General features: G+C 35.0%; 1 protein-coding gene, 1 long non-coding RNA gene and 1 pseudogene across 2 annotated transcripts; 2 read left to right on the top strand and 1 right to left on the bottom strand.

Annotated features, from left to right (window-relative positions):
• Positions 1 to 5,478: 5,478 nt before the first annotated feature.
• Positions 5,479 to 6,012, bottom strand: LOC113360638. The gene has a single exon (XM_026604126.1). The coding sequence runs from the start codon at positions 6,010 to 6,012 to the stop codon at positions 5,479 to 5,481; it is 534 nt and encodes a 177-aa protein (XP_026459911.1).
• A 1,297-nt stretch (positions 6,013 to 7,309) lies between these two features.
• Positions 7,310 to 8,447, top strand: LOC113360637 (annotated as a pseudogene).
• Positions 8,448 to 11,516: 3,069 nt separating this feature from the next.
• On the top strand, positions 11,517 to 13,298 carry LOC113358638. The gene is made up of 3 exons (XR_003364694.1): positions 11,517 to 11,675; positions 11,960 to 12,034; positions 13,046 to 13,298. It is a non-coding gene; the product is annotated as an uncharacterized LOC113358638 (long non-coding RNA).
• The last annotated feature ends 2,742 nt before the right edge of the window (positions 13,299 to 16,040 follow it).

Here is a 16,040-nt window from a genome sequence, read left to right as displayed (position 1 = left end):
TATAATACAATACCATCAGAGTGTGTTCACTCCTGATGTCATAGAATACCATCTTCAAAAACCCTGTGCAGGCTAAGGCTTCAAAAGGGGCAAAATCCCTTCTCAGTTCTGCAACGTACATTTATACCTGAACCAGCTTTTTTGTATAATTTCATCTAAGGCTTGTGAAGTCTGTAGAAGAAGTTGTTGCTAAGGTTTCTTCTAAGCTAAGAAGATTGGTGATATGTCTCCTTCAATTGAAGTTTGGGATACTGTATTATTGGGTTGTCATGAGGTCGGGAGGACTGATCTTGGTTCAAAATTGTGTGGTGAGATTTAGGTCTCCGGTCCTGAGGGTAATGAGGATACAATTGGGAATCTAATTCAACTGTTCTTAAATTCAACAGTTGGATACAGTTGGGTAATGAGGATACAGTTGGGTATCTGATTCAGTTGAGGAAACTGTACAAGAAGATGTGTGATAAAGGCCTTAAAGAGAGCACTTAAGTTACAACATGTTGATTGGGGGGGATGTCGTTAAATGCAAGAATGCGTGAACTAATTGCTTTGTTTGATGAAATGTTGATAGAGGGACTTGAACCTCTATGACTCAGGGATTTTGTAAGGATGGAAAGTCAAGTAAGGCTATGGGTATCTTCAAGGAACTCCTTCCGGTAGGTTTGAAACCTTCTACTTCTACCGACACATCGCTAATTAGGGCTCTCTGTGATGAGGTAAATGTGGCAGAAGCAATAAGGATGCAAAAGGAGATGTTAGCCGTTGGTTTGCATTCAAGATTACATCATCACTGGACTTCACTGGACTGTGCAAAGAGGAAATGTCACTGAAAGCATGGATAGGTGGGCTAAGATGTTACGGAATAAAATGAACCCACGAGAGGAAACCTGTGATGAATTAATCAAATGCGTGACTTTGGATGATGACTGGAAGATGCAGTGTTAGTTTCAGTTTCCATGTTTACATCAGGATACACTCTCTGGGAACCTACTTAAGAAATTCTAGTAAGTGATGAAATAACCAAGCGTAATTCTATCCAAGCTGGTGAATGTCTAGAAAGGATCTTGGGAAGCAATTTGAGCTTCAGAGATTTGTAAAAACACAACACGAAGTTTTGTTAATTATGTTAAGATTGTCAAATAAGAATTAGGAGGTGAAACTTTATACCGAAAGATATTTGCATTTCTGGAAGTAAAATAGAACCATAATTACGACGAATTTTGAGTTCTAGTCAGATCTCGTCTCCTCCTTTTCTTTTCCTTTCTTTCTCTCTTGTCCCTTATGTTAGAATATCAGCCTATAATCATGCTTTGCAATTCATTATTAGCTATAATCATTGTTTATGTGAACATGCTAAATATTTTATGCTGATATGTAGTTATATGCATGCTCTATGGTCACTTATTCTACAATTGAAAACACCTGGCATGAAGTAGATAAGAAGTATAAGTACATACCTTAGATTTAGAAAAAAAGTAGAAAGAAAAACTTGTACGTAGACATTTCCAATTCTATCTTCTCTTCTCTTATTCTTTGATGATGGAAAGAATTTCTTTATAAACAAGAGCTCGAATGGAGTCCACCTCATGCTAGGAAGACATGTGTCATTCAACCTTCCATCAAAACTTGAAAAACAGCCTCACGTAGCATTGTTATAACTAGTATTCCATTCCAAATAGAATAACAGATACTTATCATTATGTACTCTTAACATACATGATTAGGATTAGTACTAAACTAGCTTAAAGGAATACAAATCATGTTTTGTTGCTAAACCAACATAGAGACTAACATCTTCCACTTTGGGCAGCAACAAAATCTTTTAAGTTTTGGAAAAGTTTACAAAACAGATTTGGATTAGTAAAAGTAAAAAAACTGTAGGTGGCCAACCTTTTTAGAAACATAATCCTAATCAGTGAGTATACATTCATGTATTACTTTATCCTCAAGGTTAATAATACGCTAGAATTCGACTATGAAGACCCAAACACCATTTATAAGATGCACATGCCATTTCCATAATCAGAAATCTAGACGGACAATCATTCTTGAGTTAATCTTTATTGACATACATTCCGTAAGGACAATAACCTTTATAACCTCAACAAATATCTCTTTATGCATCATAGAAGAGACTTGTTCATGATTTCAAAAGAGGTTTACCAATGTCTCATTTCCAGATACTACAACATAATTTTGAAGTTACATGCTCTTTAAATACCTTAAGGCTCAAACCTTTAGTCATAGGATCTGCTAGCATATGTTCAGTCGTAACATAAGAAATGTCAATTTCTCGATTCTTGATTTTATGCTTTACTAAGAAAAACTTGACATCTATATGTTTCGCTCTGCTTGTTCCTTGACTGTCTTTTGTAAAACTAATCACAGATTTGTTGTTACAATAGAATTTCATAGGTCTAGATATCGAATCTATAACTAAAAGACCTTTCATGAAATTTCTTAACCAAGCGGCTTGAGTTGTTGCTTCGTAGCAAGCAATATATTCTGCCTCAATTATGGACTGAACTTCAATGGATTGCTTGACACTTCTCCACGAAATAGCACCTTTAGCTAGCAGAAACACATATCTATATGTGGATTTTAGCTTATCCGAGACCATGAAAGCGGAATATGAAAAGCATTCAGCTTCCAATTCATTTGATCTCTTGTGCACAAGCTGATAATGCTTAGTTCTCTGCAAATATCTAAGAACTTTCTTCACTGCTTTCCAATGCAATTCACCTGGATTGTGTTGGTAACGTCCCAACACACCAACAACGAAAGCAATGTCTGGACGGGTGCATATCATGGCATACATCAGACTGCCAACAACTGATGCATACTTCTTAGAGTCTACTCGAATCCTTTCCATATCTGATTTAGGACATTGCAATCGGTTAATAATGTCACCCTTCATAATAGGTTCTTCACCCGGTGCACAATTCTGCATTTCAAACCTGTTGAGTATCTTTTTGATGTAGGCTTATTGAGACAAACCTAAAAGACCCATGTTTCTGTCTCTATGTATCTTAATACCAAGAACATAAGAAGCTTCTCCCAAGTCTTTCATTTCAAAATTAGATGAAAGAAAGTGTCCAGTGTCATGCAACATATGAATATTGTTGCTAGCTAGCAGAATAACATCAACATACAAAATTAGAATGATAAACTTTCTCCCACTAGATTTCAGATATATACATCTGTTAACTTCATTCTCAACAAAACCGTAAGACGACACTACTTGATCAAATTTCAGATACCACTGACGGGAGGCTTGCTTTAATCCATATATAGATTTATTTAAGCAACATACCTTACCTTCTTTACCTTTAGATGCAAAACCTTTTGGTTGTTCCATGTATATCTTTTTATCAAGATCACCATTCAAAAAAGCCGTTTTCACATCCATTTGATACAATTCTAGGTTAAACTGAGCCACCATCGCCATGATGGAATCTTTCTTTGAAACTGGAGATAAAGTTTCTTCATAATCAACACCTTCTTATTGAGTAAATCCCTTAGCTACAAACATAGCCTTGTGCCTTTCGATACTCCCATCAGCATTTCGTTTGATTTTGAAAATCCATTTATAACCAACTGTTGTTGCACGTTCAGGCAGATCTACCAAATCCCATACGTCATTCTTGTCCATTGATTCCAGTTCTTCATATGTGGCAGGAATCCAAAAACGAGAGTTCTTTCCATTCACTGCTTGTGAATATGTCAATGGTTCTTCCAAATCATCGATATTTCCATCTAATAAAGGTACTAAAATCGGGTTTAACGATGGTTTTTCTTGGTCTAGTAGATCTTCGATTTTTCTTCCTTTTCAGCGGCTCTAGATGATTCTGGAATGTCAGCTGTTGATTCTTTTCGAACTTCATTTGCAATCAGATCAGTTGGATTCTCTTCTTCAAACACAATTTGGCGAGATTCACTCCCACTGATTTGATCATCCTCCAGAAACTTAGTATTATTGGTTTCAGCAATCTCAACAGGCCTAGAAGGACAATAAAACCTATAACCCTTTGATCTGTTTGGGTAGCCAACAAAGAAACAACTTGTAGTGCGCGAATCAAGAGATTTTTCAGCAGGACTGAATATCATAGCTTCCGCTGCTCAACCCCAAACATGAAGATGATTTAGACTAGGTTTTCTACCTGTCCAAATCTCATAAGAAGTCTTAGTAACTGCTTTACTGGGTACACGATTTAGAATGTATACCACTGTCTTTAAAGCTTCTCCCCAAAAAGATTCAGGTAATGTAGAGTTACTTAACATAGTGCGAATCATATCTTTGTATGTTCTATTACGTCTTTCAGCAACCCCATTTTGTTCCGGTGATCCGGGAGTAGTAAACTGAGGTACAATACCATGTTCTCGCAGAAATTCAAGTAGTTTTCCATGAGATTCTCCACAGAAATCAGATTTGCCATAATACTCTCGTCCCCTATCTGATCTCAAAACTTTAATTTTCTTCTCAAGTTGGTTTTCAACTTCTGCCTTGTAGGTTTGGAAGACTTCTATAGCATCTGATCTTTCACGAATAAGATAAGCATACCCATAACGTGAATAATCATCTATAAATGTGATGAAGTATCTATGTCCACCTCTAGAAGCAACTGTGAAAGGACCACAAATGTCTGTGTGCACAATCTGAAGTAAGAGTTGACTTCTAATAGCTGTTTTCTTTCTTGATTTAACAAACTTTCCTTTAATACATGCTACACATGTACTGAAATCTGAAAAATCTAGTTGCGATAGCATGTTTTGCCTTATAAGCCTTTGCATTCGATCTTTAGATATGTTCCCTAAACGCTGATGCCACAACATAGAAGAATTCTCTGAGTTTAAGCTTCTTTTGACACCCTTAGAAGTATCAACATTCATACAAGACATTGAATTCACTGATTTAATATCAACATTCATCTTAAAAATATTATCTTCATTCGGCCCAATACCAACCAGTTTAGAGTTATGAAACATACTAAAACAACCACCACCGATGGAAAAAGTAAAGCCTTTAGAGTCGAGTCTACCAACTGATATCAAACATCTTCTTACAGTAGGTACATAAAATACATCAAAAAGATCCAAAAAATTCCCGTTATCCAGAGGTAGACGCACGTTTCCAATAGCTTTAACTTCCACTCCTTGAGCATTTGGCATGTATAGACACCGCTCCTCCTTACTTAGATTCCTCTGGCTTGTGAACGCCTGCAAGGAATTAGCAACATGAATGGTTGCTGCGGTGTCTAACCACCAAGTATTTAAAGGAGTACTAACAAGATTAATCTCAAAGCACATCATATAAAAACAGTACCTTGTTATTTCTTTTTCAGCCAATTCTTATACTTAAAACAGTCCTTCTTCATATGGCCTGTCTTCTTACAGAAATGACACTTAAATGGAAACTTCTTACCATCCTTGTTAACTTCTGGCTCATTGTATGGTGTTTCCTTTTTCTGTTTTTGTGGTTTCTTATTCTTTCCAAGATTTCTTGAAATCTTTCTTTCTAGGACCAGCAGTAGTAAAATGTGCATACTTTTTAGTTTCACGTCGCTGTCTTTCTTCTTCTTGCACACAATGAGCGATCAATTCATTTACATTCCATTTTCTGTCACAAGTGTTATAGTTGACCTTGAAAGTCTCGAACTTCTTAGGAAGTGAATTAACTGCAAGTTGTACTAGAAAATCATCATTAAGATTCATATCCAGACTCAGTAATTTGTATACCAGATCTGCCATTTGAAGGATGTGATCTCGAACACTACCTTCACCATTATACCGCATTGAAGTCAGCTGACCCATATGAGTACCAATCATAGACTTCGTTGAACTCATAAATTGTGACTGAATAACTTCCATCAGCTCTTTAGCAGTATCTTTTATAGGAATTCCACCTTGAATAGCATCAGGAATTGCACCTCGAATGACCATTATACTCATTCTGTTTGCCTTCTCCCATTTATGGAAATCTAGCTTTTTATTTATAGTAGAAGTATCGACAAGCATTTATGGTTTAGGTTCTCTTAGTTCCAAGTAGCCAAGGACTATTTCAAGGTTTGACTTCCATTTGAAGTAATTCGTGCCGTTAAAAGGCTCAATACCATCCAAAAAACCTTGAACTTGTATAGGATTCATTATAGCTGAAAAATGCATGTATTCCATATGAATGATATATATGTATTGAAACATAAAACATTCTTAAACATCATGATAACAACATGCTGATTTCAGACTTGATACAACCACAACTCCACCTTTGGGTAAACTTGTGATGTACCAAAGTCTAAACAAAAATAAGGCTAATCAGATTATACATAGTACTCAGTGGATCGTTTAAACCTTTGGGTCGTAAAGACCTATAATTTACTATGTATAAATAGATTACCTTGCTCCATTACAGATGTGACAAGCATGATTAACTTTTGAGTATCGTCATACAAACAACATCTGAAACACAATTTTACATAGTCCTTTCATAACGAAAATATGTAGCTTTTATATGCTACCAAAGTATCACTTTGGCGACACATAGAAACGATAAAAGTTACATCAAGACTACTACAAGGCTTCAGATAATTCTTTAGATCTGCCTTGTAACATGATAACAATAAAACACATATCTTACATGATTTGAATCTAAGGATTTCGTATCTAAACTAATATGTGAGTTGCTGAAATTTCATATCAGTCACCATAATATGTGAATCAAGTTCTGTAGAATATGTAATACCTAAGGCTCTGATACCAATGTTAGAATATCATCCTATAATCATGCTTTGCAATTTCTTATTAGTTATAATCATTGTTTATGTGAACATCCTTAATACCTTATGCTGATATATGAGGCTGTTTTTCAACCCTATGCATGTTCTATGGTCACATATTCTACAATTGAAAACACCTGGCATGAAGTAGATAGGAAGTATAAGTGCATACCTTAGATTTAGCAAAGCAGTAGAAAGAAAAACCTGTAGGTAGGTACTTCCAATTCTATCTTCTCTTCTCTTATTTTTTGATGATGAAAAAAAATTCTTTATAAACAAGAGCTAGAATGGAGTCCAGCTCATGCTAGGAAGACATGTGTCATTCAACCTTCCATCAAGAGTTGAAAAACAGCCTCGCATAGCATTGTTATAACTAATATGCCATTCCAAATAGAATAAGAGATACTTATCATTATGTACCCTTAACATACATGATCAGGATTAGTACTAATCCATCTTAAAGGAATACAAATCATGTTTTGTTCCTAAACCAATATAGAGACTAACACCTTAAACCTCGTAAAACCCTAAAAGAGGATATGGCATTATCATCGTCAGCTGGTCAGATTCATGTTTTTGGTGGTACATGGTTTCCGTCAACAACAACATTAAGGAAATTAACTTCAAGAAATGTTTTCTTGGGGCAAAGAAAATATTCTTCTAATGGGATTTCATTGAGTAAAAGTAGTGGCAGTAGAAGAAAAATAGCAAATTATGGTCTGGTTAGGGTTGTCGATGAAAAAGAAGAAGAATGGTTAACAGGTTTTGGTCGCATGAAGCTTAGGGCTGTTAATGAAAAATTTGTTGGTATTGATTTAGGTAGAACAAGTTCATCAGTAGCTGTATGGGAACAAGATGGTGGTGAACCAACTACTATCACTAATGCTGAAGGACAAAGAACAACACCATCTGTTGTTGGTTACACACAAAATGGTGATACTTTCTATTCTGTTAAAAGGTTTATTGGTAGAAATATGTCTGAAGTTGATGAAGAATCTAAACAAGTTTCTTATAGAGTTGTTAGTGATGAAAATGACAATGTTAAATTTGAATGTCCTGTTATTAGTAGACAATTGGTTGCTGAAGAGATCTCTGCCCAGGTTTGAATTTCAATTTAATTTGTTGGTTCTTGCTTATGTTTAAGAGACTTGTTTTTATGTCGCTTTTAGATTGGAGTCTCTATTGTGCGGCATTAATAAATCCAAATGCTTATTCCTTTATGCTTTCAGGTCTTGAGAAAACTTGTGGGTGATGCGTCCAAATTTTTGAATGACAAAGTGACTATGGCTGTTGTAATAGTTCCTGCTTACTTCAATGACTCTCAGAGGACCGCAACAAAGGATGCTGGTAAAATTGTTGGATTGGATGTTCTTCGTATCATCAATGAGCCCACTGCTGCTGCACTAGCTTATGGGTGTGAGAAGGAAGCTAGTTAAGCCCTGCTAATATTTGACCTTGGAGGTGGTATATTTGATGTTTCAGGTACTTGACTTTTACAATGATTGAATGTTAGCATTAGGTGCATGTCAAAGAGATACTTCTTGTTTTTCTGGGTTGTTTTGTTACATAATACGTAGTCATTTGATTGAATGTGTCATAGCTTCATGTATGAATGTAAAGCAGCATCCAATTTATGATGGCACAATCTTACCTGCTAAATCCTCTTGTTATCATTAACAGGGGGTAATCCAAGAGTGAGTTGGAGGGAGTTTAATGTATTTTGGATCTTGGGGATTTTGAGGGAGTGTAAGAGAGTATAGGGATCTTGAGAGAGTTTGGTGTTTTGAGTGTAGGGAGTTTGAGAGACTCTCCCAAAATCTCTACTTTTTTGAGAGATTTGGAGTGAGGCAAAAATACACTACAAACTCCCTAGAACTCCCCCCAAAAACCAACTCCCTAACATTCTAATTTTTACCACTAACAGGGAGTTTAAGAGTTTCTTTCAAACTCTCCCACAACTAACAGGGTTTTCTAGGGAGTTTGAGAGACTCTTATAAACTCTCCCACGATTAACGGGGATTTTGAGAGACTCCCTCAAACTCCCCCATGACTGACGGGAAAAAACCCAACTACACCCAACTCCCCCAACTCCCTTGAGGACTAACACCCTGTAAAACTTTTGCAACTCGCCTACTGTGAACCGAGTCCAACAACTTTTGAACTTGGAGTAATTGCAGAATTTGAATTTTCAGCGCTAATTACGATTGACATACCTTTTTCAATAACGGAAAGTTTTTGAGCTAGTCTCTTCTCCGTGAATCCAGTGGTTGTAAAACCGATCTAGGAATCTTCGGCCAATCAACATTAATAGAAATATTGTTAGTTGACTCCTTAGATTGAAACTCATTAATTGCCAAATCCAACTTTTGAGCACAAATATTATTGTTTGAAAGATCAATCTCGCCACTGATGAACTATAAAGAAGGAATATTCACTGGAAAGGAATAATCCCCAAAATGACATAATATCGAAGAAGAAATACCATCGAAACTTCTGACCTTAAGACGAATAGCTGAAGCGTCTTCCCAATTTAAAGTGGATGAATGGATTTCCAATAAACCACCAAATCTGGCACAAAAATCATTGTAAAAATTTTCACTCCATAGATTAAATGGCACACCACGTAACTCCACCCATGAACCACCTGCATTTAATTCATCTAAGGTCACTGAATTCGAAGCATTCCACCAAATCTAGTAAACGAATTGAGATATATTTATAATTCCAGAGACCATTAGAAATCATATGATCCTTGTTCTGACTTGAGACAAACAAAAAAGCCTTATTATGATCAAAAGGAAAGATGTTAAAGCCTAATTCAATTTCAAATCTGTTAAGAATCTTTAAACCAATAGAGTTCCAAGAAACTACTTTCTTAGAGGTCTCAATTATAACAGCCTGACTCCAATCATGATTTGTAGATATGGATTTTTGAGGAAGCACAGTTTGAATAGCTGGAAGAACTTTCTGAATCACTTAATGAACTAGCTGAACACTTGTTTGAATGTCTCTCTCCTGAAAAGCTTCAGATACCTTTGAAGAAACAAGAATCTTTTTTGACGTGATATTAGAAAAACCATTGACAAAATGTATCCATCTAGCATCTCCTTCTTCTGCTGGAAAACACATTGTTTGTTTGATACCTTGACAAAAAATAGTTGCTCTGAAGAATTCCCCATATTTGTTTTCATTGCGTGAAAATAATATATATTCATCCCCCCATGAAAAATCCAGTACCAACTACCGTAATAGCTCTTCTTAGATTCTTTTCTTAAAATATTTTTCATCCAAGTTACTCCTTCAAAACTGATAAGAATGTTGATGATCTTTTTAGTATTTCTGGTTTTTCATCAAAAAGAATACCATTTAATTTGTGAGTAAGAATGAAAAATTTGAAGCTACAATCATTAATGACTTCCTGATTAACAAAGGATTATAACACCCTTCTTTTATTTTCTTAACAACTTGCCAATCACCCTCCATTTCTAAACCATTAGAACTCACATCTATCTTATTTGAAGATTTGAATCCACTGACAATTGCAACCCAACTCTTAGATTGTCCTGATGATATTGATGAAGCTTGCGTACCTTGCGAACCTTGCTGATCTGAATCCAAAAACCCTACCTTGTTCCGTTGCGAAGACGATCTTCCCACCACTGCTGCTGTGCGGAAACCGAACATTCCCTCTCTTAAGGTTTTTTTTTTTTTTTTTTTTGCTTGTTTAGTGTTTTTATCTTCAGATGTTATATCATAAAGATGGGGTTAAGATATGATGGCTATGTTGCTCTTGAAGCTTCCACTACAGGTGAATTTATTTTGCTACCAATCAATGAACTTAATCTCATGTCCAAAGACTGTTTTTTCTTTGGTGATCACCAATGTTTGATCTTGTTAATCAAGGTAACATCTCTACCATCAGATTCATTCATCGGATTGACTACTTCAAAACCTTCATGTACTTGTATTCATGTTATACGCCGACTCTCAAGGGGACGCAGCTGATTCCCACTTCTTCGGTCGTTACTCATTTCGTGGGAACATGATAATCCAAAGTCGTTTGAAATACTTGAGTGTTCTGTGCAAGGCCGTCTTATATTTCCAAGGTGCCCTAGGCGAACTTCATTTTTGAGGTTTTTTTTATGTGATACTAAGTAAAAAGAAAAAAGAGATATATCGGATTTGGCTTGGCGGCCGAAGGCCGTCGATTTTTTTTTTCCAGTTTTTTAGGTTGTATTTTGGGTTTAAAACTTTTAATTTTGCATAAATATCCCAAAAATCAACGATACTTAAAATTGTTACAAAACAGTTTGCAACAATTATAATTGTTACAAACTCTGTTAGAATAGTAACTATGACAAAATCATTTAATAACATTTATAACTGTTAGTAATTTACCTATATTCAATTTTTTTGGGCCCCACGCCTAGCTCGCCTGCCCCTTAAGACGGCCCTGGTTCTGTGGATATACTCGTCTGCTCTTTCTTTACATACTCACTTGGTCAGTGCCATCTTTGACATAGTGGGACCTCATGCATAGGCATGTCAATGGAAATCCGATATCCAGCATCCATTTTCGACTATTTGTGATTCTATACGATATTATCCATTTTATCGGATATATGATATAATATTTTATGGGATATTTTTCCTTAGCATATCGGTATCATATTATGCTATATCCGTTTGATTAATATTCGATATCCGATATAATAAGGACGATACTTGTAATTTTCTAATTTATATCTATTATCAATCGAGTAAAGTGTAAACAGACTCATTTTTCTTTCTCTTCTTGTTTTCTTCTCTTCCCAGTTCTCACTTCTTAGTCTCTTTCGAGTCTCGAATCTCGATCAATCACTCACTCACTATTGATAAATCACTCACCCACTCAATCAGAATCAGGTACCGATTCTCTTCGTGTTCGATTTTTATGTTTGATTCATTGATTGTCATGAAATTAGGGTTTCTGTCTTGCAATCAAAAATTAGGGTTTGATGTGACTTACATGTATGGATGAAATTTGTTAGGGTTTGATGTGACTTACAAAATGGGTTTTTAATCTTATTTTTCTTCCTTGAGATTTGGTGTTTTTTTCTGTATATTTGAAATTATAGTTAGGGTTTTAATTTAATTTGCATAACTGAAATTAGACATGGGGGATTGACGGATTGTTTGTTGTAGAGCAGCTTAGAAAGGAATACAAGCAAGGGAAAAGCTTGTTCATTGGCTCAATTGAATGTGGGTGTTGCTTGCTGCATGAGGTGAGGTTTGAATTATTCTATCTGATTGTTGATTATATTTTTTATGCTTTTTAAGAAATTTGTTTATGGAATCAATGATGGATGGTTATACTTCGTGTATAGATAAACGTTGTAGTTATTCTCTGTTTGTTTCTGTCATGGTTCCTCCTACTTTTAGTAGGGTTGTATTGAATTGATTTGTTCTAGTAATTTTATAACCTGTCGCGGTTGGTGCCAACTTGGAGAAACAGATACCTTCTCCACAAGATTGTGTTACATCCAGATGAATATACAAAATCTCTCTAGCTAGCTATTGCTAGTGAATTTTCTCTGTTTTGGTGTTGTAATGATCTAGTTGGACTTTCATTTAGTAATTTTCAATTGTACTATCGATAGTATGGCATCTGCTTAAGAATGTTCTGCAAACTTGGAATTTACCTCTTGGATTCATATTTTTGCTAATTTACTTTAGAATGTTTTATTATTTGATCCATTAGCTAATTTGTTCTGTGTTTTAGGAGAATTTTGATTCTTTTTAGGTAGTACTGTAATGAGTTATGATGATTACTCAAAATGTTCTTGTTCGGGATAAGAAATGTAAACTGTGGTTTACACTTTACATTACATTTGCTCACCCAAACTTTCAGACATTTTGCCTTGTGTTAGTTTTAACTTTAGCTTGAGGTTGAGGCTGAACTTGAGTCTGTATGTATTCCTAAAAAGATTCCGTGCTTTAAATTATGCAGCTTGAGTTCATTTGGTTACATAGCGAAGTTGTTGTATGAAAAACAACAGCTTTTGTTTTTATATTAATATATTTCTAATCAATGTATTAGTGCTGATACATGGGTCTGAACTTATGGTTGCATGAGTAGATTATCTTGTATTACAATTGTAAAATGTGTATCTGTACCGTACTATTCCTCTTACTTTTTAGTGGAAACATTTTCCCTTGTAGTGATTTATCTTGCTTATTACTACTTATAGATGTAGTTGTATATCTTATCTAAATGTTGACTTGTTATAATGCAGATATGGAGATCGAAGAAGACTGAAGACAAGAGAGTTGGAGACCGGAGAGGAGAGTGACTGAGTGACAGTACTTATCATACTTAGTGCTTCGAAGTTTCTTACTTTCTTTAGCATTTGCTTGTGTTTCTTTTCATGTATGTGTGAATGAGAGACTTCGAAGTAACTATTTAAGAGTAATGTTTTAACTTTTAAGACTGTTTGTGTATGAGAAATGAAACTTGAATTTCACCTCTGAAACTTTACAGATTATTGATTTTTTTTGGTCAGAAATGGATATTGGAGGATATTTATCCGATATCCGATAGCTTAACATATCGGATTCGATATCTGATTTTGATATCTTATAGGATATTATGGAATGTCCGATAGTACTTAACCTGTCGGATATCGGATTCCTTAATATCCGACGGATATTCTTTCATTGACAGGCCTACTCATGTAGTACTCTTACTGGAATAGAGCAAAACAAAACCTGGTTTTATCAAGTTTTATTTTTGGATTTTGAAACTTTTCAGCAATTTTATGTTGGCTAATCAAAAGAGAAGAGTTACAGTAACTCTTGATCCCGCGAAGCTTGCTTTTCAGCATCATGTCCACTATTTGTGGACATCTTCCCAAACCGACCTCTAGATTTCTCTTCTAAAGGTTCTTTTCTTTATTATTTTATATTGCTTTTTAAGTAGTAGTATTATTTTTTTTTACGTTTACCAATTGTAATCTATCATTATATTGTAATTTTCAATTATTATATAATGTGGATGTTTCCATTAAAAAATAAAAAAGTCAATTTACCTTTATTATTGGATGAAGAGCAGCATTATTACAAGAAACCGGTTGGAAGCCTAAAAAACTAAAATCTAACAAGGTATTACTACATTAATTAAACAGGTTTCCGTGCTATTTGATAGATGCATTTATGTGTCTAATATGTCTCAATTGTATGTATTGTTAGTGCTCGATTTTGTATTTATTTTGTTATTTTATGTCTTTGCAGGTATTTATAGAGAAATAAGCTCTTGCAACACAAATTGGCTCGAAAAATGGTGTTTTATACCCCAGGATAAAGTACTAAAGGCACCCCAAAAATGCACCGGAAGCACCCAAAAATGTGCCGGAAAAACCCCAGAAAAATTACTAGTTACGCCCAAAAATTACTATTTGCACCCCATAAGGCAAGTGCTAAAGGGAAACCCGTACAGGATTAGGTGGAGGACATCTTCTTCTCAAATTCAAAACCAATTTTGGCGGGAAAACATTTCACTTCACTGGAAGAATTTCGATCGAATGTTTGGAGGAGTTTTTGTGTGATTCAATCGCTGAAACTTCATGGGTAGTTGTGATATGTCCTTAAAAAGCTAGTATGGGTGTTTTTTTCGATCAAATTTGGCTGGATAACTTGGTTTAATCCAAACAGGGAGTTGGAGGAAAAACATGAGCTTGCACGAGTTGTGAGGAATTTAAACGTGTACTGCACGTGTTTGGAAGAGTTGATAGATATTCTGGAGCGTGAAGAAGGTATAGAAGGAAATAAATACAGCTGCAGACGCGTAGGAAAACGATTTTTGGAAACAATATATTTTCGAGAATAAAAGAAATAATGGGATTAAATAAAGAGATTTTGGGAGATTCAATGTCGCAATGATGTATAAATAGGTTCCTAGGATCACATAGAAATGGAGGGGAGAGTTTGGGGTCGATAGGAGAGCTTAGGAAGCGTGAATCAAGAGTTTTCAGAACTCTGTTGCTGCTGCTCGTGAAGAACAAGGAAACAGCGACGGTTTGTTCATCCGTCGTAACGGTTTCTTAAAATGCTTGTCACAGTTTCTTCAACTGGTTTGCAACATTTATCTTCATTGTAACATTTTCTTCATCCTACTCTGCAACATTTATCTTCATTGTAAAGGTTTCTTCATCCTCTTCTGCAACATTTATCTTCACATTTGTAACGGTTATCTTTATCTTAACAGTTGAGAGTTGAAACAGTCGGTCTGCAACGGGCATGTGATGTTGCAGATTTCCTGTTTCACTATTTTCTCCTTGTAAACACTTTTTGAGCCATGAATACATATTTTGAGTGTGTTTCCAACCTGATGAGCTAAACCCAATCTTTTGGGGCGATGGAGGAGCCATTCTTCCAAAATTTATGTGGTAAAATTTATTTGAATTTATTTATGCAATTCTTTTATGATTATTTGCACCGAATGAAAATTGAGTAATGATTTTTATTAATTAGTTGTGTTTTCTCTTGATGAAGTATGCTTAGTTTAGGGCTTTTGATACTTCATTCTTGCGATTAACAATTGATGTTTTGAAAATCTAATTTAGGCAATGATTAGAATCACAATTTCTTTTGATTGGAGTTATATTGTCTAGAATTGCATGATAAAAATTAACATTAAATTACATGAATTTTGGTGAATGGTGAAATCCTAAACCCCGGTCTCTCTAATATAATCAGTTTTAATTTGCTTTATTTTCTTTAGTTTTAAAATTTAAATCTAAAAGCACAACCTTCACAAGTCTTGAACGAACTCTATTATTTATTACTACAACAACTTTGAAAATACATCAAATTTTTGGCGCCGCCGACGCGGACTTGTCTTTAGGCTAGAGTTTTTAGATTTTTTTTTTTAGGTTTTTATTTTTATTTGTTCTTCTTTACGTTTTTGGTTTTTTGTCTTTTTCTTTCAGATTTTGGAATTTGGAGCGAAAGAAAATTTTGCCAAAGCTTTTGGTGAATACTTAAAGACTGGAGTAAAAGGCAAAGTGAAATGAGAGAAAGAAGAAGATTTTTTTTTTATAAAAAAAGAGAGACATTTTTATAGATTTTTTTTTTTTTTAGACTTTCTTTTTCTTTTGCACTTTATATTTTTAGACTTTGGACTTTAAATTTTGGGACATTATTTTTTAAACCCTACGGAAGGGTGGTTTATATATAAACTGTTTGCAGAGAAGGACGGTGATTACGATATCACCTCGGCCCCTCGGGTTCGTA

This window comes from Papaver somniferum, chromosome 3 (genome assembly GCF_003573695.1).
Source record: "Papaver somniferum cultivar HN1 chromosome 3, ASM357369v1, whole genome shotgun sequence".
Taxonomy (NCBI): domain Eukaryota; kingdom Viridiplantae; phylum Streptophyta; class Magnoliopsida; order Ranunculales; family Papaveraceae; genus Papaver; species Papaver somniferum.
Note: the sequence above shows the minus strand (reverse complement) of the source record. Positions and strands in the feature narration are given on the sequence as shown.